Below are 27,962 nucleotides of genomic sequence, written 5' to 3' on the forward strand. Positions count from 1 at the left end.
CTGCTGTGAAAAAAAGCTGCACATTTATTTAGCTGTTAGGAAATCTACGAGAAATACCTATCTCCCCCAGTATCTGTGTCTAGCAGCAGCTAATAGCAGATGCCCAGGAAGGAGTATAAGCTGTATAATGGTTTTTCCCCACAGTGCTTTCACACCTTCTGATAAATTTACCTCAAGAATTCCCTAATAGGTCGTGCCTATGCCTCAGTCGTATACAAATTTTCTTCCATCCCACTTCAAACTCGCATAAACTTTTAGCACCCACAGCCTCTCATGGCAGAATGCCATGCCACACAGAGCACTATGCTGTTTTCAACCTACCATCAGTTAATTTAATTGGAATTTCTAGTTCCTGTATTAGACAGCGAACAATCAATTCTCATTTACTTTCTCAAAGCCACTTGGGATTTTATAGATCTCCACTGAATTCTCCCTTAATCATCTCTTTTGCTGGTGGAAGGCCCACCCTGCCCAAGAGAGCTGCCAGGGCTGTGGGCTGAGCTGAGGCAGAGTGCATTGGCCCAATCACAATGTGAATTCATGCTGTTAAGGCCAAGAGGAAAAATTCACACTGGCAGATGTCAAGGGTTATTGCTGGAAAAAATAATCTTAAATGTGAGAATATTTAAATGCAAGAATGAAGAGTTGTTTTTATTATTATTTCTTACCAGAAACTCAAAATAGTTGTGAAAACCAGAGATGCTGGATGATTTGCTTTCATACCTGCTCCTGCTTTCTTCAGATGCCTGTCTGCCTACTTATCCCAGGCACCCTGTACTGAAAGCCATAATTGAAGAAGTGTTGGGGGGTCAGGAAAGGGAGAAGAACTAAGCACTGAGGCTTCAAAAGGGCTTATTTGAGAGAAGATTGGTGGAATTTTCTTTTATGCAAAGAACACTTCTGCAGGGATCCTAATGCCACTGTACTTGGAAGAGGTTCAAACTCTGCACTGTGATTCTCTTCTTTGCAGCGTCCTCTGAGTTCTCAGAATAGAAGTGAAAAGATCTATGAATGGCACTCCCTTTCTGTACACATTGGCTGGCACATGGAGACATGGGATGAAAGTTCATACCAAGTAAGATTCAGAGATATTCCTGACAGATTTGCTATCACACCAGAACCCCATATGGTCTGAGATGCCAGCTCTTGCTGTAGGAGAGAAGAACATCAAATCAAATAGTCCTAAACAACACCTGCAATTAAAGCCCACCCACAAGCAGTCCTATACCCTGATAAAGGGATGGGAGCTCATTATGGGACTGCAGGGGATTTTGGTCAGCATGCCTGAACTGGGCTGTTGACACAGAGATCTAAAAGCATCTCAGTCAGAAAATAAATCCCTTCTTGTTAGACCTGGACTTTTCTGTGTGCTCAGGAGCCCAGCAGACTGCACATCCCTTCAGCCATGCCTCTGTCATCCTTGCATAACCCACACTCACCTGGCTGCAAAGAGGAGAACCAAAGTAGCTTTCCATACAAAAGCAGTGTTTCCCAGATCTCTATCCCTTAGGTCCAAAGTGTATTTTTTCCTGCTCACAAATGTCATGTCCTCATAGTACTGCTGAGAGAATCCCCACCATGGCACAGCAGTTATGGCTGTGCCTTTATCACAGCAACAAACACTTCCTTGGATTTAAACCTCAAGCGCGTTTGCCCTCAATAAAGGCTTCATCTCAACACAGCAAAGCCAGTCTCTCAGCTCAACACATGGGAAGTGTCATTTGCTTATTCTGCCTTCTCTCACTCACAGTTCTGCATGGTAGGACTGTGGGGGCAGTTGAGGGAGAAGCAGAGAAGCACCATCATTCAGTTCAGATGTGTGGCATTACAGGGAGCAAGGATGGTAGCCTTCCCCTCCTCTCCTCTGCCCAGAGCCATTCCACAACCCCATCATGTACAAACCCTCCATGAGAGCAGGGCTGTGACTCACTGTAGGGCATAAAGGGAACAAACTCGTTGTCATTAAAAAGCTATTACATTTAATGAGTGCTAGAGAGGATTCAAAGTGGTCGAGAGTGTCATTCAGAAAATAGGGAAGATAAATACTTTAATAAGAAGCTTTTAGTGGTTTTCTCTCTGGGTCTTTTGCTTCCCCAAATAAAAGGAAATCAACCAGCTTTTCTGAATCCAGTACTTCGTGTTCCTCTTTCTCTTTTCATTAGAGAAAATGAAAGAACAATTTCTGAAAGTCTGAGCCATGAGACAGAGCCCTGTGAATGAGGCATGCCATACTCCATCTCCCAGGCAGAAGAAAAGCCTCAAACAAGTTTGCATTCAGGTCAAAACCGGTATTTTTACCCTGCCTACGAAGGGTCAGAGTATCTCCTGGCTCCACAAAGCATTACTGGGAATCTTAAATCCAGACTAACCCATGGCAAGGCACTCTCTAGGAAAAGAAGCACAATGCCTAAAATTCTCCATCAATTCCAGAAGCTACACAATCCTCTCCCAAATTAAATCAAAAGCAGGGCCTTGTTTTTCAGATTCTTCCCAAGCTATTCCCATTCTCCTGCTTTCACCAGCTGCCACCACTGCCACCACTTCCTCCTCTCGTAACACTCCTCCAGCAGCCACACCACACCAGAAGATTCCTGCAGGCAGAAGCAGCCTTCCCTGACTCAGACCGCAGGTCAGTGCTATAGAATGGTCCATGGGATTTTGTTGCTGATATTTAAGGATAGAAGAGATCACCAGAGTCCTGTACAGCACAGCACCTTTCCTTAGTCCAAAGAACCTGTGGCTGAACTGCAAGTTGACTTTTTTCTTTTCTCTTCTTCTGCACAGACCATTTTATTCCCTTCCTACAAGAAATCTCCAAGGGCATATGAGTCACTGTCACTCTAGAGATGAAACAAGAAATATGTGCCACCCTCCTTCCAGAAACAGTAGTTCCATTCACATCCCACAGCATCAGTCTTCCCAGTCATCATCGTTCCATCTCACTTGGCTAATGCATTCTCAGTAAAAGAGCTTGAGACCTCAGACCACCATTTCTGCTTCTGTAACTGCAGGGAAACAGCTGCGACTTGGCATAGGTCAGAATACAGGTCCCTTAACTTTTTGTAAGTGGTTATCCATTAGATTAGGATGAAAACCCTGACATCTTAGATTTACTTGTTACAGAACAGGAAGACAAACATGTTCTGTGTGTGCTTTTTTTTTTGTTGGTTTTTATACAGCACTTTCTTAAGGAAACAATAAAAAGCAGATGTTATCCTTCCATACAGCAGCAGATATACCCAAGGCTCATAGCAGTACACTTGTATGTCTCAGGCTAAATGTATCCATCCGCAGCTTGACACAAACAAACAAAAAAGCACCCACTGAAACCAACCCACACTCATGTTTATTATTTTACTGAATTATCAAGTCAGTTGAGCTGGCTTAGGAGGCACAAATGCAAGCAAGAGGTATGCAAGTTACAGCGTCAGGCTCTGGTGTGACAAGGCACCACTCATCTCATGGGACCCTGTGCAATATAAGGTCATTTGGGAAGTCTCCCATCATTTCTTCAATGCAGTTATCAACCCCAGCCATGAATTTCACTCTCCTAAATCTCTCCCCAGATGTTAGGAAGACAAGCTGAGCAAATAGAAAGCAAATTCTAAATTTATGCATAAACAGAATGTGGAGGTGCCTTTCTAAATTCAAAATGTGCTGAAGTATGATGTTCAAAATATTACGCTGCACACAGACAACAGTTCTGATTAACCAGGCTCAGTAATGAGATATAAGAGCTGCAGAAGAAAGCAAATATGTTTACTACAACTAGTCTTAATTTTGAGTGTGCATCCAAAACCTTGGCTTTCACAATTGGTCCAGCAATTAAGTTTCATAAAAATAAATGCCCTGTTCACAAAGGGTTGACATTAGTCAAGTTTTTAGCTGACATTTGTTAAGTATGCTAATAAAACAAAACAAAACAAAAAAAAATTCTGATTATATTGTCAAGACTAAACTTATCTGAACACAATCTGGCTCTGCACTCCAGGTGCTGCCAGCATCACACACTGCTTTTATCAAGAAGCCAAAGAAGTCAGAGAACAGGACTCAGCTTAATGTCTGCCATGCAGAGTTCCTGGAAGAAGCCACCAAGGGAAGATGTCTGTTTGACCCACACCAGTTTGCCTGCCAAAGGTAATCTGAGGGCTTCTCGAGCACACCGTGAGTCAGATGCATGTTGTGCAATCTGCCAATCAGTTGGTGTGGAAATTACCATTTCAGTGTTGCAAACATCTACCAAATAGGCCTCATTTGTGCAGGCAATTTGTGTCTTCACTGCATCTTCTACCTTGAAGAAGCATTTGTAGAACTAGAGCTAGAACAAATGAATCCTAAATTCTAGACCCTCATCAGCCGTGGAGCCATTCTGCCTCTTGAAATCCATATTTCAGACAAAAAGAAGTCCAAAATAGTAAGCTGACCCTTGTAAATTAATAAAGTTTCAGTTAATCTACAAAGCAGCAGATGCTCATTTGCTCTTAGGTGATGAAACCAGAGGCCTTATCTACAAGAAATGCATTTCCATAGGAGATTCAAGGACACTTATCTGCACAAATTCAGTCTCTGCAGATGATGGCTAATGGCTAAACACTTTGCAGCACATTAATAAGAAGGAAATAAATATGTTGTGAAGGAGAGCTGAAAAACAAAGCATTGATCCAAACTCCCTAAAGTCAACTCTCAGCATAATCCTTTTTATGACTGGCATTTCTGAGTGCAACAGGGGAAGAGCACACTGTAACAGCAGGGATGAAGATAAACACAACCTTTAGTATTAGCTCACCTATTTAATGGTCATATTTAATTGATACAATTTACATGGCAGAAATGATCACATTTATTTTCTACAATGACAGGAGAAGCTGTCATGGGCATTGGAAGGCATTAATCCATCAAGCATACATGTTCATTGGATTTATTAGCAAGGATAATTGCACGAAGACAGGAGTTTCCTGATATTCTTGTATCTGAAAGTGCATTGTTTCAGATTCTTTTGCATTCTTACTGCTTTTTTTTTTTAGGAACGCCCTAATTAGCCACTGTGGAAGTTATGCAACCAGAGGATGCTAAGATTTAAGAAGAAGGAAACTGCACATTTTCCTTTTTGGTTCCTCTGAACTGGTTTTGCCCTGGGGCCTCACGACAAGTTTACACAGGCACAATACCAAGTTCACCTCTCCAGGTCTTCCAGTAGTATTCACCTGGTGTCTGACTGTCTTGAGGATATGGGCCATAAGACCATACATGTTTTCCGTAGCGTGGAGACAAGTAGCAATTTTGGACAATCGTGCTACAGATGGTAAAGGGATGTAATTTGCTGAATGAACAGGCTGGAATGAGAAAATTAAACGTAACAACCGCCACAGGGTTTTGCAATTCTGTGAGTCTTACAGATAGTGAACAACACTGCAGTTGCATGGGATCATCAGTTTTAGAGTAAACCTTGTCCCTGCCAAGTTGACCACGATGAAGTGACTGAGGGAGTGCTGGCAGCTAGTGAGGACCTGTGTATTACAGTAAGATTTGGGTGACTGGTGGATGACCCAGCCATGAATTGATCAAGACGATCCTTGAAGCCGGAGGCGTTCTTTGAGGTTACAGAGCTGCCTACAGAATACAAAGCTATTGCTCAGTGGTTAGACCAGAATTCTAACCTAACACATTACAGCAAAAGATGTTTGAAGTTTTTTGTTTCTTTTCTCAAAACTGTATTTCCATAGACCTTTGTGACTCCACCAAGTCACTTCAAAAATCAATAAAGCATTGTGAGTTTTTGTCTAAACCATATTATAGCATTGCCATCAACAATGCACCTGACTCCGAAAGCCTTACAGAAAACATTCAGGATGGGACATCCGGATGACAGAGGAGGTCACTAGACTTTAAATAATGTCATTTTAAAAGGATTTTAATGATATTCCTAATGAGTTTAAGAAATTGGCATTGCAAGCCCAAGCAACCTTTGCTCTCAGTATGAGGGAACTGAAGACGAAAGCCTGTGGGATGCTCCTAACAATTCCATCACAGTTCTCTCTACAGAACTAACCCCACCATCCTTCAGGGATCTTATGTAGGTTTACAGATCAGGCAAACCTACAGGAAACCACAGCTCACTGACAAGCCTGTCACCTGTGGCTGAAGCCAACAATGCACTCCTGAAGACCTGAAAGTTCCTGTCATCCACTAACCCTGCTGGCCTCCCATATGGCTTTACATCTCTCTCCTCATAGCTCCTGAGCCACAGATGGAGGAACAGTGCTGTGATGGATAGACAGACTCCATTAGACAGCGGGAACGTCTGACAACACCCAGGTGTCAGTGAGCTTTCTTTTTCACTGTGAGAGAAAAATCATTAGGCTTTTCCCTGGATGCGCCTTTGTCAGATTACCTGTCACAGTTCAGAAAGGCAGAAGGCAGCCTGCACCAGAGTAAGAGGCACCCACTTGGCAAGAAAAGGCTGTATCACATCTCTCACACAACAGGCTATGACATCTTTTGTGCCCATCATGTCCACTTCATGTAACACAGAGACCATGCACCCAGCATTTGTAGTGCAAGTCTGGCAGTCCCAGCCCTGACTGCCTGCATTCCTTCACTGAGAAAATCCATCTATGCTTCCCCCCTGCTCTGCTTTATTCTTACAAGTACCTTTCTCCAGAGGGATAAAAGAAAAAAGGGAGCCAGGAAAAGAAGAGTAAGGGGCAGATTTGTACCTGCTATATAAAACTAACAAGATGACTCCTCACCATGCCTTCTACTTGCCAAAAGGCTAAGAGTAGCTCTACCTGGTCCATTCCACTAGAGGAAAAAAAAAATCAGTATATTTGTATACAAAGACATCCACCAGGTCACATGGTTGCATAATGAGACACCACAGTTCATCACTTTCTCTCTCATCCCCATTGATGTTACTACTTGCCTTTACCTCTAGCAATCTGACATTGAAGGATTCTGACATCACTTTGGTACTTAGCATAGCACTCTAGATCAGAGGAAAGACTGCCAGGGAGAATGTGTCATAGTTCAGAAGAGTGACAGGGTTTGCAAAGGGAAGCCATGACCAAGTGCAATTGAGACCAGCTGCATGTGTGTCACTCTAATGATACAACACCAACTGTTGTGGACCATGTGCCCATTGTATTGTATAGGTTTAGGTAAGCTACAAACCAACAAGAGATGCAAATTGCTGTTAGTACCTTTGACAACCATTTTTCCAGGCAGTTTTCACAAGCCCCATTAAGGTGTTTCCACAGCAACATAAATTGCTGATTAACAGAACTTCTCAGACAATTCCAGTCCTCCTCTGCAAATTTCCAAGAAAATTGTACCTACAAATATTCTGCTGTAAAACGCCATCAGCGAATGCTCAAAGGAAAAGTCTTCTCTGAACTGTTGTTGTGAAGGGCCAGACCCACAAAATGGATTTGCTCTCAAAACAGATCTTATCTCAGGAGAATAAAATGTTTTTCTCTCTTCTTGGTAGACAAAATTCTTAAGAACATGAATGAAGACTAAGACAGTGAAACAGTAAGAGCAACACTCCCATGAGCCTGCTGAGGATTTGCGACCAGAAGCATGAGATAGCAGCTCATGAGCAGGGCAATGTCTACAACCATTACAGATGTGCAGCACAGTGGAAGTGCACATACAGTTATTAAACAAGGACAGAAGTAGACTTCAGTGTTTCTTCTGAGAAATGGCATCCAGGTTCGATGCTTCCTAAGGGCCAGGCTCTATCCTGGACTGATGTGCAAGCATTCCAGCATATGTGGGAGGATCAAAAGTCTCACCCTTCCTATTACAGATCAGCTCTGAACCAGAAGCAGTAAGCTGCTGAACACATTTGAGGCCACCCACAGTGGGAAATACAAGCACATGTGGAGCAGAAAGCATGACTTACCCCAGGCCAACCCCTGGGAGCTGATGCACTGCACTACCTTTGGAGAGCAACTTTCAGGAACGAGCTTCAGGGAATTCATCTGGGCAAGCAGAACCATGTGGGACTGCATCTGCTTACCTACCACACTCAAGCACTAGATGAGCCTGCTGGAGGAACACCTGGAAATGAACAACATATCTTACTTCTTTGTATAGTCAATGCTGAGATCACATCTGCTAGTCCTTCTTACCCCGGACATCCTTGCTGAGGAAGGTTACCCAAAGGAGCGTGTGTAGAGAAATGAGGACAACACTTGGCTTTAATATCTGGTTTGAGAAAAGGCTCCAGAAGTCAAGCTTATTCTCAGCACTAGAGGGAAGACTTCAAGGTGACCCTGCCACAGCATGCAAAATCAAACAGCAAGTGACAGGCACCAAAGAAGTGCAGACTCTCCAGTGGATGCTTTCTAAATGCAACGTTAAAGAAATCAAGCAGATCTCAGGTAACTCAGAACCAGTCCTGAACATATTTCCATGAACTTACAAATGATCCTAGAGAACGTAATGGGACTGCTCCTAATTTACACCATGTCTAGCACAAACTACTTTATCTATCATCTTCAATATTGAGCTGGCAATGTTGTGCCAGCAGATCCCACAGTGCCAAAACAAGCCTGGGTTGCACTGAGATGGCAGACTTCGCCCCACTGCTTCAAGGGAAAAAGGGTGGAACAGGAAAGGTTCTAACTGCATAACATTTAAAGATAAGCTGTTATAGAAAGAAACCCCCTGCTTCAACAAAAAATATTTTTTCCCTGTCTGTAGGACAGCTTGAGCGTCCCTAAATCTGTATCTTCCTAGAACAATTACAAAACCAAGTTTTACTTCAATAGTCTATTGCTGTCCACAATAGTATCTAGCCTGTTAACACAGCTGATAATTTAGTAATTTTATCTATTGATGAACAGAGATTAAGGCAGAGACAACAATACAAACAGTAGAAGCAGCAATGAGTAAAAGGACTGTGCTATCCCATAAGCTAATGCACCCACCTAACAGATGGGTCTAAAAAAGTTAAACAATCCACACGCAGTCAAAAAAACATTTCTGAATTTTAGAGAATATAAATGTGAAACCTCTCACTGTGTATGAAAACACAGCTATTAAAAGCAACATCTAGAGCAATAATCTGTGCTATTTTCCTCTCAAATGCTCATGGCACCAAGAAACAGAGCTGATTCAGAAAAGTAAACATTTGCTTAAACATATCAGCCTAGTCAGACTGCAGATTTCAGTTTTAGAAAGTTACCCAAGTATATTCAATACAACAATTGCCTGTTTCTGTTGTAATTGATGGAGCTGACAAATCCTGTCTTTGTCCTCACTGCTCTCTTCAACCACCTCACAGCAGCAGAATAAGAGCCCAGGACACACTGTGATTTTCCTTTGCTTGTCTCTTAGAGATGGCAGGGAGCTCTCTGTGAAGAGATACAATCAGAACAGGCTCTCAGTCAGCCTTTGTCCAAAACACTCCTTCTTGCCTTCATTACTTCGTTCAAAACACCAGCTATCGCAGTCAGGGGTGACCAGTGTCAGCAGAAGTCAGGCAACACTAGGGCAACAAATGCCAGGTGAAAATTGCTTTTAAATTCAGTGTAAATCTCCCATCTTTTAACAAAGGGGCTATATTAAGAGATTTTCATCAAATGGGCTGATTTTACCTGCATTGATAGAGCCAATGAAGTTTATTTCAAGGTTTCTCTATTACCAGGGAAGCTTAATTCACAGCACAGTTGTAAGCTGTAGTACTACAAAGCCCATTGCAGCTCAAGTTTTTGAATAGCTTGCTGTTACACATGGGGAAATTACCTGAGCTCAGAGCACAGCAGAGTGCTCAGAGCTGCTACAACCACACTCAGCCTCTCCTCATAGGGATGGGGATTTGGAGCACAGGTCTGGAAGGAGTGCCAGGGAAGGCCTGCTAGAACCAAATCAGTTCCAGAAAGATTATGGCAGCAGATGTATAATGAAACAGTACCTGTGGTGCCCTGCTGTTTGCAGGCACATTAGAAACAACACCAGAAAAAAAAAGCTTTGAAACAAAAGCCTGTCAGTATAGAAGACCACCTTTACCCTTCCAAATATAAAAGCCTTTGACAACTTCAGATTTACTTGCGTATGACTTTCAGAATTTCTCTCCACCTTCAAACTAATTGTTCACACAGACAAATCTCAAACACTGGTCTACTGTTACTACAGCAAACTACTATAGTGACAAAGTGAAAGCATCCCAACTATAAACACACACAAATGAGCAGTTGATGAGTAAAACCTGTCTGTTTGGACCTTAACTAAGCTTTGGGAGAGGTACACACACAGCACCCTGTGCAGCTGCCAGATCAGATCCCTGAGCCCAGTTCACTGCATGCAGTTCAGTTCCTCCAGATCACCAGCCTGCACCCACCCTGGAATGCACCCAAATTGCTTACAGCAGATCAGCCATCTTCAGTGCTATCATTCATCCCTGCACATATGTGAGTAGCACCAGAAGTTCAATCCTAACCTGATTTCTTGGCAAGAGATAAAAACACACAAAGGACTTTTCAAGATACACCTGTCCCGTTGGACAACTAGCAGTCTCTACTCCACAGTCCATAGAAAGCTTGCTGGTAGATACTATCATTAGATTAAGTTTGATTAGCAGCCCTGACCCCTCATCAGTACATTCCTTCAAGAGATTATGCTGTTCATAGTTATTTGAGAAAAATCTCTACCCAGCTTAAAGGAAGACTCCTTTTTACATGCTGATTAATAATTTTCCATCATCACTGTATCCTATTGGACATACATGCTCAAGAGCACTGTCAGTTCAAATATCAAATCCCCTCCTACAATGACTGAAACTGTTATTTACAGTTATAAGAAATGGAAACGCCCTGCAGAGATTCTAGGGGCTGTAAGTAACTACCAAGCTATTAAGTATTAATAAAGACATTGCTATCAAGCAGTAAAAATAGCACTTAAATACTTAAAATTTAAGGAATTATTTCCTGCTGCATATTTCCTTAGCCTGTTATCCACTCACTTCTCATTTTTGTCCTTCAGGTGCTTCAAGAATTGTGGCTGCTGGGCTAGCTAGCTGTCTGTAGGGCATAAGTACCCAATTGCTTCAGGCAGCATGCAGGACCCATCAGAGCTAGCCCAGGACTAGCAACAGACAGGGGCCCTGCTCCTCAGGAAACTAATGAGGCTGCAGGGTTGGTTTGAAAATGCATTCCTAATAAAATGCACTAACTAGTGTGCTGTTTCTTAACGGCAGCACTGACCACTCAACAGTAAGTGACTACTTCCATCACTAGGCCTAGGGTTTCAATCTCAACTTGTATTGTTTGAGACACTCAGTTAATACAAGTCCCAGCTTTCCACAGCAGCTTGAATTCAAGAGGCTGTTTTACTTCATTTGCATTGCCAATAGGCTATACAAATGCTACCAGACCAGGACCTGCATGAGCCATCTGCCAAGGTCTGTTTGACTATGCACTATGGAGACACCGTTTGATTGCCAGGCTAATGCTCCTAACAGATGGAGAACACCTTCACGCAGAAGGCAGACTTACCACTATTCAGCCTCAAGTGGACACTGCACAGTGCAAGTTCACTGATAAAATGTTTTGCTCACATTGAGACCAGGTGTGTGTATTTCACAGAGCCACTAGAAGTCTAGAGGTACAAGAAGCAACATTCTCTAGGGCTTCAACTACTTCTCTGGTTTTAGGGAAACCATCTTGTTCAGTGTTCCCCTACTTCAGCACATAGATAATTAATTCTCCTCCTCTGCATATCAGGAGTTGCCAAAAAGCATCCAGGGGAAGGTTGCAGGAACTGAATCAACATCTGCCAAGTCTCTAACCAGCGGTAGACATTTCTGTAGCTGATCACACTGCCCAAGGGAGATAACCAAATCTTTACAGAAGCTGGTACCTGTTTCACTTCCTTCCTAATTGCTGTTAACTCTCTGAAAGAATCATGTATGGAAGATTTTGCAAAGTTACTGTGACCTACTTACCTGGAACATGATATCCTACATCTTTTTAGGCCAGCTACTTCCAGCGCGCTATAGTTTCCTAGGGAATGTCAGCAGCTACAAATCTCAGTTAAGCACCTTCTTCTTTAGAGTATGTGAGGATTAGCTATCTTGCCATGAGACCATGACCCTTTCTCCTTAACTGAGGCAGAAACAGTTCAATGGAGTGTCACCCCAGAGATACACTATCACCACCTGACTCCAGAAACCAACAACTAGGCCATACAGAAATTGGCTGTTAAAGATATGGAAGACAATTTCATTCAACAGTTGAGTTCATACTGTACTCAGATTTATTAAAAAAAACTCTCCTTGTACACAAGACCATCATATATGACAACAGCTTTTTCAGGCTTCTTTTAATGTCAAGTAACATTAGTTGTCAGCTGGTGAATACAGCCCTTGCAGACAAAAATCATCCAGTTACGTAGAACATGCAGCAAATTCCAGAATCCATTATGATTAAATACATCATATGAAGGCAAAAAACACAACACCTGCCATCTGTGAGTTGGCAAGACCAAGAGAAAAGACACAAAAGTTGTTTCAGTGATACGGATGTTGTAGTGTGTACAAGGATCACAGGCAGCAGCATGGAGAGAAACATCATTAGCAGAAGACAGCCTTCACCTAGTTCTTTGAAATAACAGCAAATCCTGAAGCCTTCTGAGAGAGCTACTCAACCTGTCAAGAAAATATCCAACATCATGTCAGTTCACCCCACATCAAACAGCAAAAATACGACTTTCAAATCTCACCCCTAAAATTCTTTAAGATGGTAAGGATTGTTCTGCAGTCACAATAACTGCTGTACTGCCAGGCACTCCAAATAGGACACACTCTTAGAAAAAAAATTGGGGGAATTTCATAGTATTTGATAAAAGTCTGGGGAACTAACTGAGCAGAGGGTGCCAGAGTACTAATTTGCTCAGCTCTGCCATCTGACACAGATCACTCATACTCCTTTAGAATTCTAGTGTGCTTTACAGAAAGGTCACAGTTGTGCTCTCCAGTTACAGGCTATTGAGGAGACTTCAGTCTCCCTCAGAGCTGGAACAGCTGAACATGGGTTACGCAAACAGATCAGGCTGCAACTGAATGAAGCCAGCAAGTGTTTACTCAATGAAGCAAAATTCTCTTATGCACATATGATCCCTTACAGAAGCAAAGGAAGAAAAAAAAAATACCAAAAGCAATCTCTCTCTGCACAACAGAAATTTGCTGAAAGTTGACATTTATCCACTTATAAGGCATGGAGAATATCTCATTCACAAGTAAAATAAATCCACAACAAAGGTTCTCTAACTTCATGTGCAGCACTTCATTTTAACACTACTGAAAAGAGACAAAATGAAAAAAAAATAATCTTATGTTTATGCCCTTTTAAGTTAAATTTAAACTTGTCAAAGCTCTCTGCCATTTCTGTTACTGGCAATCTTCTGAAAGCCAAAATCCTTTCACTTTCAGTCTCTTAGACTTTATGCATGTCAAATAATGTAATGCAATCAGTATTACTAAGATATGCACAGACAGCACCCTCCAGTTCTGTCTGCACTCTTGAGCATGCAGCACACACAAATTCCCTGCCCATAGGCATGAAGCCTCGATACAGAACCAAATGACAAACTGAAGAATCTTGCATCTGTGGAATCAGACAAATCTGGCTTAAATGTAAGTTTGTATCAGCATTGCCGATCTGATGGGGAAAAAAGTCTGAAGTCATCATATACCACAGAATGACAGATGCTCTTCAGCTTAAATGTTGAGACAAATTTAAAAAAAAAGCCTCCAGGTCCATAATAACCAAGAGGGCACTACACCCTGCACAAAAATGATACTAGAAATCAACAATATTTTAACAGGTGTAAATTTTCAGGTAAACTAGTAAAAAGTGTTTTCGTCACCACTGCTTCCAGCTTACTGTCTACCTGCAGTGTGTACCCTGCTCACTGCCTCACTTGCTACCTCAAACATGCTGTAAGGGGACAAAGGTAATGCACAGAGGGTTCATGCTACAATACTCAAGTCTACCTATTTATCAACTCTCCAGGGAAACAACTTACCTTTGCTCCTCTATCAAAAGTGGAAATGCAAAGCAGAGAAAGCCAAGGGCAACTGCAGTTGTCACACAACTGATCCACTGCAGGCTACAGCCATCTCATCAGATCTCCAGCAGGCCCAACATCCCTCTGCCTTCACAGAGGCCTAGGAGTGAAAACCAAAGATCTGTAAGCATTGAACCCCGTGAAGCTGTGGGACATGACAGCTTTTTCCTGCTGGTGCATCAGACAAGATCTGGCTAGAGTGATGAGTAATCAACACTGTCGCTCTGATGGGGAAAAAAGTTCAGTCATCACCTACACCAGCAGGTCCAAGGAGTTACATAGCCACCCACATTAGCCATGCAATGCTCTCACTTCCTGTGACAGGTTCAGAGAATGGTGAACTAATGGCAGAAGCAGTAAAGCCATGCATGCATACAGCCCCACTGAACACTAATTTAAAACCCCCTCGACACTTCCTCAAGCTGGCTAGCACTCAAACCTCAAACTCAACAGCCTCTCTTCCTAAGGGATCCCATGTCAGGACAGTGCCCATAGCATACTACAGCAGCTGCTCTGAGCAGACTACCTCCATATCTCCAGGCAGAATGACCTTACAATGAGTTCTATGAGCACAATTTATCAAACAAAAAAAAAAAAAAAAAAAAGGGATGCAGCCATATACCTATGAGTCTGCTCCAGCTAAGCCTGCTGGTACAAAGTTAATAATCCCTTGCTACACTGCTTTCTGATCACTAGTCACACCTGCCACTTTTGGCATGATGGAACGTGAGTGACATGAGGCACAAAGGCTCCTGTTGCAACTCTTCTGCACAAGTAAACTCTATGTACTTTCATCTCTGAGCATTGGGCTATGTATTACAAATCATATAAAGGAAGTCTTCAAAGATAATAGTTTGACAAAACATTTTGGAAGACTTTTTTTTTTTTAACTAAGGTTTGTTTGTTTGTTTGTTTTACTAATCAACAACAGAAGCCTTACAAACTTGCTATTCTTACCTGTTAAAGGTTCATACACAGTGGTGCAAGCCAGGACAGCTGCCTTCATCACACAGCTGATCCACTGCTGGCTACAGCCATCTCATCAGGTCTCCAGCAGGCCCAATGCCTTTCTGCCTTCATAGAGGCCTAGGAGTAAAACCAAAGGAACATTTAGCATTGAGCCACACAAGGCTGTGGAATACAGCAGCTCTTCTCTGCTGGTGTATCAGACAAGATCTGGCTAGAGTGATGAGTAATCAACACTGTCGCTCTGATGGGGAAAAAAGTTCAGTCATCACCTACACCAGCAGGTCCCAAGAGTGACACAGCCATACTCCCATCCTAGGTGCATCCATAGAGTCTGCATAGACTTACACGAATCCTTCCCCAGAAAGAGCTAGCTGATTTGCCTGCTCAACAGGCTCATGGCACAGGAGAAGCAATGAGTGCACCAAAAAGTGATAAAACAGGCTTCTGCAGTACAGTGCAAGACAGCTAACGCAAACTTAACACAGAAGGGCAGCCAGAGATAAAGCTTTTAAACTTCTGCAGTACAACCTCTACGGCCACGAGACATTTCTGCCCAAACAATGCAAGGGCAGAAGGCTGCACATACAGCTGTGAATGCCGGGCAGTCGCCAAACCCTAGGACACAGGAAAGGGCCACGGACACCACATGCCCCATCCCGTGAGCACTACCGCATACCTGCCAGCAAGCGGCAGAGTAGAGAAGTGCCGGACCAGCCCGGTCTGCCCGCGGAAGGCACGGCTCCGCCCATGGGCTCCCTTCCGCCAGCAGCTCTGAACAGCAGCTTCCACGTGTCTGCACGGGCTGGCCGTGCCCCAGCGCCACGCCGTCCTGCCAAGGACACAGCGGTAACCCGCGATCCGACCCGAGGTGCTCGTTAATCGGCATCCTAGACTTGACACCTTGCGTGTAACCGCAGCAACACGAGGCCCACGTTACAATGCACGGACAAAACTGCTTCCAGCTCTACAAAACCTAGGCTAATGTTCGCATCTAGTCTCTGGAGATAATAATGCGGCAAAACATCATGAAAAACAAACCAGGAAGTCCCTTAAAACTGGCACAGTTACTTAAAACTCAGATATTTAAAGGACTTAAGAATCTCACCGTGGCGGAGCGAGGCGGGCAGCTGCAGCCGTCCATCACACAGGGCCTGGGAAGAAAACAAAGGAACAGTGAGCACGGAGCACGCAGGATGAGGGATAACGCAGCGCTTCCATGCTGGTGCATCAGACAAGACCTGGCTAGAGTGAGGAGTAATCGGCACTGTCGCTCTGATGGGGAAAAAAGTTCAGTCATCACCTACACCAGCAGGGCCCGGGAGGGGCAGGGCTGCGCGGCCACAGCAACTCAGCACAGCGATGCGCAGGGATACAGGACGGAGGTCGAGGGAGGGGATGCAAAGCCAGGTGCTCTTCACTGGGGAAGAAAAAAGGCGGCAGGGCAGGCATCCAGCCGAGAGCTGGACGCGCTATGAAGAAACAGAGCGCAACACCCGAACTAAGCGAGCCAACCCCCCCCGGACAGCACAGCACCGCCACTCACCTCCCAGCGACGCAGCAAGAGGCCGCGGGGCCGCACGCACCGCGCTTTATGCGCCGCCTGGGCCCGCCCCGGCCCGCCCGCGCGGAGGGCGGGAGCCGCAGCCATGTCGGGCGGTGCTTTCAGCTCTGAGGTTTCCGTGCGCGCCTCCGCGCTGGTGCCGCCTGTGGCGGGCTGTGCTGAATGGGAGGCGGCCGCCATTTCGCGGTGCGGCTGAGGCAGCGCGAGGGGCCCAGCGAGGCCGGGCGACTCCGGCAGGGGGTCGCTGCTGTGCCCGCTCATCTTCACGGCGAGAAGTGAAGTGAGAGCCCGTCTGCCTTGCTTCCGTGCCTTTAATACTTTACAAGGCAGGAGAGGCCCAGGAATGTCAGTTGGGCGCGTGCTGCGCGCACCCCGTGCTTCTGGCATCGATCCATCTTATAAATTATTCTCGTTCGTTTCTTCTTGGAAAGAAAAAAACAAGGCTCAGGGATGTTAAGCGACTTGCCAAAGCAAACGACCGATCACAGCAGCACTTGTTTTGTGCTTAGGTGGCCTCCGATACGCAAATTACTTCCCATTAAACGTTTTACCACTTAGTAACAGAGCGAAGGGTTGCAAAGAACTGTGCTTTGTAACCCAGCCACTGCTGCACGTGGCGATCCTGAGCTGTGAGCCCAGCACCTGTATCTGGTGAGGCCGTGCCCTGTGCCAGCCCTGAATTCACACAGAAGGTATTTCTCCCCAGCCTACACTCAATGTGAATGGATCAGCTAGTTTGCCAAGGCTCTTCCTAAGTGCCTCAGGAAGCTACAAGATGTTTTAAACACTCAGAAACAAATCGGCCTGTCTTGCTTTATTCACCTTGTCTATTATTATTTACTGACACCCATACGGTGTTTGTACTTAAGCCTTGCAGTGTGTTTGGTATAACAGTATATATAATTCAACTACCATTAAAATATTCTTTCCAAATAAAGTGTGTTTGTAAGCAATTGATTCCAGAAAGCAGCTTATCAAACGGGACTCATGGAGAAAATTTCAATCCCATTAATCCAAGTTCCAGAACATGGAGAGATGAAAAGGCAGTCCAGTGGAGGACATTTTAAGATTATAGGGAAAACTAATCTTGTTACACTGCAAACCCATGTCACATATACAACTCAACAAGAACTGGATATGGGATCCAGCTGAATTTTAGCAAGAAATCTTTTTGCACATTAAAGTTCTTGTGCTTTTGGTTTTTTTTCCTTGCTACAGACTGCCATGGGTTTTCCTCCAAAAATGACATAAATGGATCACAGCCACGTTGTAACTGAAGCAGGAACCTCAGACCTGTTGGCAGTAACAGATTTGGAGGTCAGTAGCTGTTGATCACCAGACACAAAACAAAACACTCATACAGAGAAATGCCAGCGTTGATTTTCCTATGGCCGCAAGCCTTCCCAAAGATATAATCATCGCAGCCACGCAGGGCTGGGTTTAATGCTGATTTAATGCATCTATTTCAGGTTCAGCCTTAAAATTGATCAAAACATTTTAGTTTTTCCAAGCTCAGATAAGTCATTTAGAAAGTGTAAACAGCTTGTTAGATGAGTAACTGCCTTGTTAACAGCTGTGCACTGAGGACAATTTCTATTGATGTATGATACCAGTAACATTTTGCAAAATTTTTGGCTAAATTCTAAAGAAAATGGTTTTTGAGGAAAAAGGTAGCTTTGATGGCTTACAGATTACTCTCTTTTATTATTAGCAAATTAATTTTACATAGGCATTGATAAGACACTGCTCTGTCGTAACAAGATGGAGCAATGGACCAATATGGTATCAACTTGAAAGTAACTTTAGAGAAGGGTGTGAACATTTTTATCATGCAAAAGTAACTGAGTGTTGGTCCATTTACATGGGACAAACTTCAACTGCAATGTTGAAAGACTGTGCAGGAATACGTTACAATACTTTTCAACTCACACAGTACGAGAGAAAGCACAACACAGCCAGCTAAGAATGCTTAGAAGAGACAATTATTTAAATGTGTTTAACTTCTGTGAATTTGATGCAGCACATTTTCTTCAAGTTTCTATCCCCTTTAGGAATCAAAGTAACTCAGTGGCTCAACATTTTAGCATATAAGCACTTCAGTATGTACTCAGCAATCTTTAAAAGGGACTAGACAAACGTTTTGTGCAAATACAGTGGGAGTTTGGAGGGAAGTTCTACTGAATCTCTTTTACAACAAACTACTGATGGATTTACTTTTTCAGTGATACTTTCATTTCCCAATTGTTTTTTCTTGGCAAGAGCTAAATAGCCTTCTCTCCACAAAAACCAATCTGCTGTGTAAAAACTACAATGAAAGCAATACTTAGCAGTCAGGCCACAAGATATATCTTTACTGTGATGTACTTTGTAACAATTTTAAAACTTCAAGAACAGCAATTTAAGAGATTGTACCCACGTTAAAATGGGGAATAGGAGATTGCATCTATAGAGACGCTCAGTTGTACCCAAACAGCTTTTGCATTTAGACTTAGCCATGAAAAATGTCAGAGGTTTTGTCCCTTTAGCACAGAGCCCAGTTTGCTTTCTTAAGGAGCATATCTTCTCTAAAAAATAAAAATAACAATAAAAAAAGTAATGAAACAATGGTAGTTTAGGATGACAGTATTAAGAGCACATTCTGTCAAGGATATTTTTGGCATAAATAAAGACATTCAAAATCTGAAACACTGTCTCTTAGCAGATTGCTAAAATACTGTGAAATTGGAAGTAGGAGAGGAAATACAGTTTAAAAGTGCTATTTTCATTTCTAGTTGAATACGCTTTGTTTCATTAGGATGCTGCTAGCAGTACAAAAAATAATTTATTTTGTCTGAGAATAAAATAAACTCTTGGATAAGTAAAATTCACCATCTGTATGCTCTTAATTCAGTTCTAATCCAGAGAGATTAAATGAACATCCTAGAGATTTTGCTTTAACAACTTCTGTTCCCTAACCTCCTTTCACAGGACATTTAGGTTCTTGTTCAGAAGTTCTTGAGTATTAAAGTAAGTGTATAAATCCAAGCAGGAGGTAATGGAAAGCAATACAGCATGTTGCAGTCAAGAGATTAAGCTGAGTATTTTCAGACTGGTAACTACCTCTGGACCATACTTCTTAATCTGAACTTTGAAACGTATATTAGAAGCCCTTAAGGAAGCTTTTACACTGATACACACTTGTTCTGTTTACCTGCAGATTCAAAATAAAAGCACCAAACAATTATGTGGCTGCTTCACAAAACAAGATTGCATCAAATGGTACACAAACATCCTGCCCCTTCCTGAAGTTAGGCACTTCTGCAGCCTTCACCATTTGTCTTTATACATTATTACATGAGAACAAAAATCCTACTTTAAACTTTGACAAACAAGTTAGAACAGAATTTTGGTTTGATCCTTAAATAATACAGTAATTGCAACGGAATCCCAAGTACATCTAAATTTAACTCCAATGTACATTAATAAAATGAATGCTCTCAATCCTCTGGGCAAATAACTGCCCTACTAGTGGCAGATCTCCTGGCTGAGTCCATTCAGGCAGGATTTATCCTAAGAAAACACCAGCCTTCCAATTGAAGTCCAATTGAGACAAGGTGAACCAGTATAAGAGCTTCAGTGATAGCACTGTCACTGCAACTAGAACTAAGTGTGAAACAAAATGCCATTCTAAACACTATTTGAAATATGGGAATGCATTTTAATATCATGGAAAAAAACATGCATCACAGTAAATCCACACTGCTGCTCATTATGTAGGCACACTGTGGCTACCTACAGGTCAGCATTCTCCAAAATAAATTTTGCAGATTCTTCTTTTTTGCAAGATCCATCACCATTAGTTTCAGTGTGGAAGTCATGAAAAATTGTTTCTCTTCCTTTGGGAAGTGAGGGTTTCCTAATAACAGATAAAATAATTTGCTTTATAATAATTCCCTGAAATGAATTTAGTTATTCCCCTTCACGCGTTGCACTTTTTTAGCTCATGAATAACAAACTGACCCATTGAAGAAAGCAAATAATACTTCCTGAATGAACTTTGGCTATCCAATTACCCACCTTATACACCATGTTTAGAGTCCAAGTTGTTATTAAAATAGGAAACTTAGACAGCAATCATTAAGCCCAGTAACACAGCACTGGAAAAGGCTTCACTTCAAGTTCTGTAGGCAGCACATCTACAAAGCCAATTCTCAGGTTCTTATACAGGGCACTGAATGGGACATTTGACTGCATTTCTCCAACAAACAGTGGCATGGTATCACTCTTGACAAGATCCACTAATAAGTGCAGCACTTGACAAAAGCAGAGAAGCACTTTGAGAAAAGCAATGTAAAAGCTGCTAGACATTAGAACTGGCTTAAGGCTTTGACATTGTTGAAAGCAGTAATAAGTGCTTTCCTTCCAATACCAGAAAATAACAACTTGAAGACTAGAGTCCATCCAAGCCAAGGAGTACTGGCAGATAGGACATTTCCTTTGGTGAAAAAAAATGTACTGCCTACCTCTCTCTAGTCTCTGCTGCTATTATTTATAACCTGAACAACTAGAAAATTAACATAAAAATACTTCCAGAATCTTTTTGAAAATCCCAAGCTGCTACTTTACAGTTTGTGTGCTCTGTATTTCCTTTTGAAAGTAGGATGGATAGGCATTAAAAAGATCTAAAAAGACTTAAGTGGACTGAAATTCAGTGGCTTTTTCTGCCACATCATACTCCTATCATTCAATGACCTGTCCCTTTGGGAATCAGGATTGAAACACCTTCTTCCACCTCAAAGCAGCAGCTTCAAAGCAGCTCTACTTGCAGAACACCAGCTCTATGAAAGGCTGGAATAATAATGTCATAAATTCTGAAAAGAAACAAGGTCACTGTATCAATTGTTAGCATCATAGTTACAAGAGTGATGTACCACACTACGTACTTTGTTTTCTTTATTCCCCTTTAGAAATGGTAATTTTAAAGGGAAGTTCTCTATACAACTAAAGGAGTGCAGAATTTCACAGTTTACTAAATATACAGCAGATTCTGGGACAGCAAGAACAGTAGTGTGATACTGCCAAATATTTTGGGAGAAACATGGGGAAACATGCATTCATTTACGGAAAAAGTTGGTCGTAATTTAAGTAGAGTCAAATAAGATAACAGGGAAGAAATCTGATGGAGGGAAAACAATATTAGCCAATTAAGATCTGAATATGACAAGGTTGTTTTAGAACAGACCTTATACATTGTTTTGTAATGGGATCATTAATGAAAGGTAAGACTGCAAGTGTGGCACTGAGCCCAAGCTAACGTAGACTGATGATCACATTCTGAAGCTCCAGCTCACTCTGTTGCAGTCAAAAGATTTTATAAAGACTGGAAAGTGAACGTTGTAAGATTTATTATTTCAAAGATTATTATTTTAAAGAAAGAATCCAAAGATGTGTCTTTCCAAACAGCACTTTGCTAGTACTCAGAAATGTATAGTTTATACCAACACTAGCCTGTTAGAATACTGCAGTCAGGGTATTTCTTATTTACCTCAGTTTCTGTTCTTATTTTTTATATTTCTCTTCTTTGTGGAACATTCTATAGTGTCAGCTGAACTAAAGTGTAATATAAAGCCTTTCCATTACGCATGGTAAGCAATGATTCTTATCAGCATTTGCTGCTTGGAGCACAGAGGAGTCAACAGAAAAAAAAGTGACCATAGTGCTCTAGAAAAAACCCCACACTGATTTAGAACTCACTTGTGTTACCTAGAATCCACACATGGCCATGAATTCTTCCATCACGTGGCTCTTACTGTAAGGTCTTTCACAAAAAGAACCTTCTCTTAGACAGCACCTCTATGATCATTGATGCATTTACGAGCACTGAAATAGAGACACCTGTGGCAAAGTACCTTAAAATTCACAGGAAACAGCATTATCAACAAATGACTTACAAAAAGCCAGAAGATCCATTCAAAGAGAAAACTAAGTTGCAGCAGATGGGTGCAGGGAGACCATCTACACTGCTATTGATGTGATATTTGTTTCCCAGTTTTGTTTGATAAATAGCTTATAAGTTGTAAGAATTTGCAATACAAAGCCTCAGCCTAGCAAGTTTCTTTTAATTTTTCAATGTACATCATTTAGTTCTACAAATGTTAAAAAAAACAAAACCTTTACAATGTTTTTGCGCTTATAATGATCAAAACCAACTTGATTCCATCAAATTTGGTATGCAGTTAATGTAGCCCAATTGCTTTTGATAATGCAAATAAAAAAGGCTGAGACATTTAGCTCAGAGTTACATGTGCAGTAACTGCTTTCTACGACGAGTTACTATACACACTGCATATAAGAAGTGTTGCTACAGATTACCAGTTAAGTACACATGAACATAGTTCACATCCAAATGACACACTGCCATGGGTCAGCCCACAGTGCCAATTTCTGTTGCTAGAGGGAAAGTTTCGTTTCATTTTTTAAAGCACTACTTCCCCAGAATTACTAAGTGCAAGGCAAAGTTATGACTCAAATTACAAGCAAACGAGGAAACTTGAAACTAGAGAAAAATCATTCCAACCTGTTGCACCAGGCTTCCTGTCATAATCACAAGGTTAGTTTAAGCTCCCATGAATACAGTTGCACTAATACACTGTGGCACAAATTACAAGATGTACCTACGTTACTTTTGAATCTCCTCGGCCTTGCCAATTTTTCACATTCTCCACATCACTAAATAGCAGTTATTTATATGTTGTTGATAATCATTGTACAGTTACGCCATAGCTTTACAATACCGCCCGGACTATATCACAAGCATTACAAATCCTATAGAAAAGCAGCCCCTGTAGTGGCATACAAGAATAAATTAACCCCCAAAAAAATTTAGTATTACCATTTATTGGTGACAAACACTACGTTTTACTTACATTCCATGGGGAGAAAAAATTCCAGCGTAAACAATGAACTGAAGCAGTACTTAACTTGCAAGGCTATCGTGCTTTACCTGGACCATATGCAAATACTTTATTGCACACAGTTCAGTGCGCAATAACACAACATCAAAAGCAACACAGTTTATATATAAACATAGGTAATTTTTTTCAGCCCTACATGGAGATGTAATTAAACAGTATAAAGCACTCAAGGAAAATCAATCTGCGGTTTTTATACATTGAGATCATATCCTGTAATGCAGTGAGCTGTGTGCCATCTACACACACAATCCTTAAAACACAGATCAGAGATCACTTGAAGTCACGTTACATTCAAGCTCCCATACCCCTACTCAACGAAACTAGAAATTAACCAAATGTGATCGAAGTTTAAAATTCCTGAAGTGTAATAATTAATTCAACCGTTGGATAATTACACCAGGTTTGAGAAAATTCTGGACTTCTTAAAAATGGTGGGCACACAATTGGTTTGCAGAGAAACTTGCTATTTCAATAAAAACAAAATAACCACATACATGGATATGATCTTCCCAAGTTAGTTCACAGATAACATGTCAGTCTCAGAAGACAAAGTTTCTAAACTGTGCTATTGTTCTAGATACAATTAAGAAACTTTTAAATGAAAAATTTATAGTGTCATTTCAATCAAAACAACATAATGAAACTAAAAATTTATCACTGTTTGAAGAAAAAGCAACAGTTATGATTTAGACACTACAGTAGGTTGTAAAGACTGTAGCACTCTAAAACAGGTTACATTAATAGGAAGCATTTGATTTTCTCTGGTGCTTTCATGTTTGGGTCCAGTCAAAAGCCTTTTTAGGCAGTGCTGTCCAGTGTTTGTCCCAAAGTGTTTGAGTTAGCCGGTTTGAGAAGAGGATCACTTTCCATTTCTTGTTTCACACATCTACGAATGAGGAAACATCTGTTACTTATGAGATAAAACACCACTTCCACTAACAAAACACTTCTAAATCTGGTACAAAGGATTTGAGGTGCAGATGACAATCTGCTTACATGCAACTGGCCTCAATTTTTAATCAATCAGTACTTTGCTGATTCAACTATTTTGGTAGCTTGTTATCTAAACTACAGAACAAAAAGCCACTTTTTTTCTGCTAAAAGACAGATTTACAAATCACCCTCCCTCTTCCCCTCGCCCACCATTTCTTCTATGAGCAAGCTGTGAAATCTAAACAGAGATTACAATTTACACACAGGAAATTTCTAGAGGCTGCTCTAATACTTAAATCCATAGAAAAACATCACACTATTTACAAATACATGTAACTATGTAACAAGCAGAGATATCACAGTCAAAATTCCTGTGTATCACAGCCATCACATTTTATCCACTTGCTGTAACATGAAGCTTAATAACTTGCATTTGACACGTGAAAATTACAAGCTGGATCATAAAACCTACCCTCTCGTCCTTCTCAGCAAGGTAACAGCCCTTGGTATTTTAACTTCTCTGGCAAAGAAAAAAACCCTCATGTTTTATTTGTTTATCTTAGGGTTACATGTTTCCAATAATACAAGGGAAAGTCAATGGGTCACACTCACACAGACATTGGTCCATTTCCTGTTCTTGGCATCTCTGTAGTTTGTTGGTCCAGCTCAGACAGCAACTTCAAAATGTTCAATGCAGCCTAAAGAAAGTAAGTAACATTCAACAACTCGAGTTCATTCCATCTGTTAGTGAAGTGGGGACTGGGACTCAAAGTAAGCATTCTAATTTTGGCAGTATATTTTTTAAGGATCAGAATTACGGCAGAAAATATTAAATGGTGTAGAATTTCATCTTACTACAATAAACAAGAGAATGGTACAGTGGTTAGAGGATTCCCATAGCATTTGTTTTAGCAACAGGGAAATGTCAGTTCAGCAGTACTATTAATATCATGGCAAAAGACAAAATTAATAATGGCTCCAACTGTACAGGACTTGGGTAAGGACCTTAAAATACACAGAATCAAAAAGTCCTCCACAGAATAAGAAAAAAAAGACAAAAATATCAAAGACAGACAAACAGGGCACACAACTGCATAAAGTACATTTTGTTAATGTGGCACAGCTTATGCAGAAGTTACTTCCTTTAAGAATTGAAAAGATTTTTCAGTGTTGTTCAATTTCAGGTACACCTCTTCAAAACACCCTATTAGTTTTATGGCACATGCTTTAGTGAAAGCTGAACATCTGAACATGGGAATGCTCTGACATCTACCAAATCACAGTGGTTAAGCTTGAATGCTGCTGTCCTTTTGCCTTCACCTACTACACTGACTTGCATGCTTAGTCTTCCAGGAGCTCTTTTACAGCAGGATATAGAGACAGGCATCAAATCTCAGTGACAAAGCTCAAAGAGATCTCTAACAAAATACAACTATTATAAAATTACTGGAAAAAATGTTGAGTCTAAAAAATCAGTCAAATCAGTTTTCTTACATGTATTTACATATTACAAACTCTTACCTTAGTCTGTCACCACTAGACACCAAAGGAAATAATGATCTTCCAAGTTACAGTAGTCTGTGTACATATGGCTAACAATATGTAATGTCTTTTATAGCAGATCACTTAAAATTCAATCTCTAGAAGACTTATTCTTTCACAAAACGTATTTCAGCTACTGTGAATAAGACAACCTTATTTATAAATGGATTTTAGCAGATTTAGAGCATCTTCTGCTATTTAATGGCTTATTGCATTTCGTTCTCTTTTGGGTTCCACTCCAGCAGAAAATTTGGTAATAATATAAATCTAAGAATTATCATTTCAAATAAGATATCAGCCCGTTCCATTAAGAAAAATTAAAAAAAAAGTTATGTGCTTTTGTGTTTTAGAAGTTCCTTTTTATACATTTTCTTCAAAATGTGCTCAGGGCCCATAATACTGAGATAAAAAATGTACTTCCTGTAAAACAAAATTATTAGCATATATTAAGCATGTCAAAGGTTACTGAAATTAGATGCTGATATTATTCATCAGTTATTTTAGCAACCTGTGATGTATTTGACAAAAATAGTCCAGGAATTGTACAGCATTTAATTATTATCCAGAAGCAACAAAATCCTGTTCTATCTGCTGCATCCCACAGCTCACTGAAGACAAAAAAGAAAGCGTTTCAGTAAGATTCATCATACCATATCGTGACAAGATTCTACATCCTTCCCAATTCCATGGCTGATCAGTGGTGGCTGAGAGGAACAGTTTATAAGAGACACAAACTCATTCTTGTTATTTTTTGGAAAGTCTTTATATTCAACCTAAAGAAAAGAGAATTATTTAGTTCTTCTCAGTTAACCGAGTATGAGCAATAATACATTACAACTGCTAAAGATTATATGCTAAACATATGAAGCCAAACTCTACTCATTATCTGCCAGCCAGCAGAACCATTTAGTTCTGAGTTTTACTTCCGTTGTAATAACAATTTTGAGTAATCACAAGAACTCTGCAAGCCTTCTGAATTACAATTACTACATAATGATTATTTGTAGGATTTTTATTCTGCTCACTGCTACCTGATTTTTTTCCTGTTACACTTTTTGATGGAGCTCTTATTATTAAGACAAATATCAATAAAGCATCAGTGTAGGAAATTAAATGCGATTCTAATGAAAGGGACTAACCCTAAGTAAATGCACAGTTTATGGCAGCATCAATTTTTCAGAAAAACTGACTTCAGACCAGCCAAGTACTAACCCACATTACGTTCCCACATCATGACAGTTTTCAGAAAACACTACTTTCATTTTTGTTCTTCTCAGAGGCCTACACACCAGCACCGAATGGAGCCTCAGAATTAGTATATAATGCATATTTAAGCACAAAATTTAAAAAAAAAAAAAAAAAAAAAAAAAAAAAAAAAAAAAAAAAGTAAAACTCAGTATATTTTGTAGATAAAGTGCTTACATGAACATCAGTCAACAGCAGAACTAAAATGCTTTAAAACAACTTAGGTCAGTTTTGATAGCCCTGGAAGAACTCTTGGAAACTGAACATTTACCTGGATTCCTTGAACATTGGAAAGATAGTCCAGCTGTTCAGAGGGCCTGGTAAGTGGTCCGTGGGGCACATGGCCTGATGAGTTGTTATTTTTTAATATGGTCTCAGCAGTGGGAGAAGTACCACCATACAATAGCTCTCTAGCAATCATTGCTGTTACAGTAGCCTTGGCAGGATTTGGGGCTGCCCTATTGAACTCTTTGGTGTGGTGTCCTTGACTGGCTCCTACAGCCTGTGCAACCTCAGGGACCATGGGAAGAATTCCAGCGGGAAGCTGCTGATGACTGAGATAAGGCATCCTAAACTCGTCTTCTTTATTACCTGAGGAGAAGAAAGGTACCACCAATGCAGAGCTTGCTTACTGCAACTCTTCCTCCAAACCTGGAACATTAACCCCGAGTGACAGAAATCACATTTCT

At 41.1% G+C, this 27,962-nt stretch overlaps 1 protein-coding gene, 2 long non-coding RNA genes and 4 other non-coding genes across 16 annotated transcripts in view; 1 reads left to right on the forward strand and 6 right to left on the reverse strand.

Moving 5' to 3' along the window:
- Positions 1-12,235: 12,235 nt before the first annotated feature.
- LOC128080834 (uncharacterized) lies at positions 12,236-16,353 on the reverse strand. The gene is made up of 4 exons (XR_008206902.1): positions 16,145-16,353; positions 15,028-15,156; positions 14,029-14,170; positions 12,236-12,649 (listed from the first exon to the last, which is right to left on the reverse strand). It is a non-coding gene; the product is annotated as an uncharacterized LOC128080834 (long non-coding RNA).
- On the reverse strand, positions 13,607-13,701 carry LOC128081259 (small nucleolar SNORD12/SNORD106). The gene has a single exon (XR_008207053.1). It is a non-coding gene; the product is annotated as a small nucleolar SNORD12/SNORD106 (small nucleolar RNA).
- LOC128081257 (small nucleolar SNORD12/SNORD106) lies at positions 14,241-14,332 on the reverse strand. Its single transcript, XR_008207051.1, has one exon. It is a non-coding gene; the product is annotated as a small nucleolar SNORD12/SNORD106 (small nucleolar RNA).
- Positions 15,227-15,318, reverse strand: LOC128081256 (small nucleolar SNORD12/SNORD106). The gene has a single exon (XR_008207050.1). It is a non-coding gene; the product is annotated as a small nucleolar SNORD12/SNORD106 (small nucleolar RNA).
- On the reverse strand, positions 16,258-16,349 carry LOC128081258 (small nucleolar SNORD12/SNORD106). Its single transcript, XR_008207052.1, has one exon. It is a non-coding gene; the product is annotated as a small nucleolar SNORD12/SNORD106 (small nucleolar RNA).
- Positions 16,354-16,607: 254 nt separating the features above from the next.
- The window catches only part of LOC128080835 (uncharacterized), a 29,551-nt gene continuing 18,196 nt past the window's right edge, over positions 16,608-27,962 (forward strand). The window contains exons 1-2 of the long non-coding RNA XR_008206903.1: positions 16,608-16,880; positions 17,819-17,917. This is a non-coding gene — a long non-coding RNA (uncharacterized LOC128080835). The remainder of the gene's footprint in view (positions 16,881-17,818; positions 17,918-27,962) is intronic.
- Positions 18,272-27,962, reverse strand: part of STAU1 (staufen double-stranded RNA binding protein 1) — a 34,705-nt gene continuing 25,014 nt past the window's right edge. For 4 of the 10 annotated variants that reach the window (XM_052683560.1, XM_052683555.1, XM_052683559.1 and 1 more), the window contains 5 exons: positions 27,545-27,864; positions 26,679-26,801; positions 25,099-25,184; positions 24,959-25,006; positions 18,272-24,439 (listed from right to left, as the gene is read on the reverse strand). In XM_052683560.1, the coding sequence (XP_052539520.1) occupies positions 24,352-24,439; positions 24,959-25,006; positions 25,099-25,184; positions 26,679-26,801; positions 27,545-27,864 (665 nt within the window). In that variant the 3' untranslated portion in view covers positions 18,272-24,351. The remainder of the gene's footprint in view (positions 24,440-24,958; positions 25,007-25,098; positions 25,185-26,678; positions 26,802-27,544; positions 27,865-27,962) is intronic. The other 6 variants (XM_052683564.1, XM_052683563.1, XM_052683557.1 and 3 more) reach the window with 3 other exon arrangements.

This window comes from Tympanuchus pallidicinctus, unplaced genomic scaffold, assembly GCF_026119805.1.
Source record: "Tympanuchus pallidicinctus isolate F22 unplaced genomic scaffold, pur_lepc_1.0 scaffold20, whole genome shotgun sequence".
In the NCBI taxonomy this organism is placed as follows: Eukaryota; Metazoa; Chordata; class Aves; order Galliformes; family Phasianidae; genus Tympanuchus; species Tympanuchus pallidicinctus.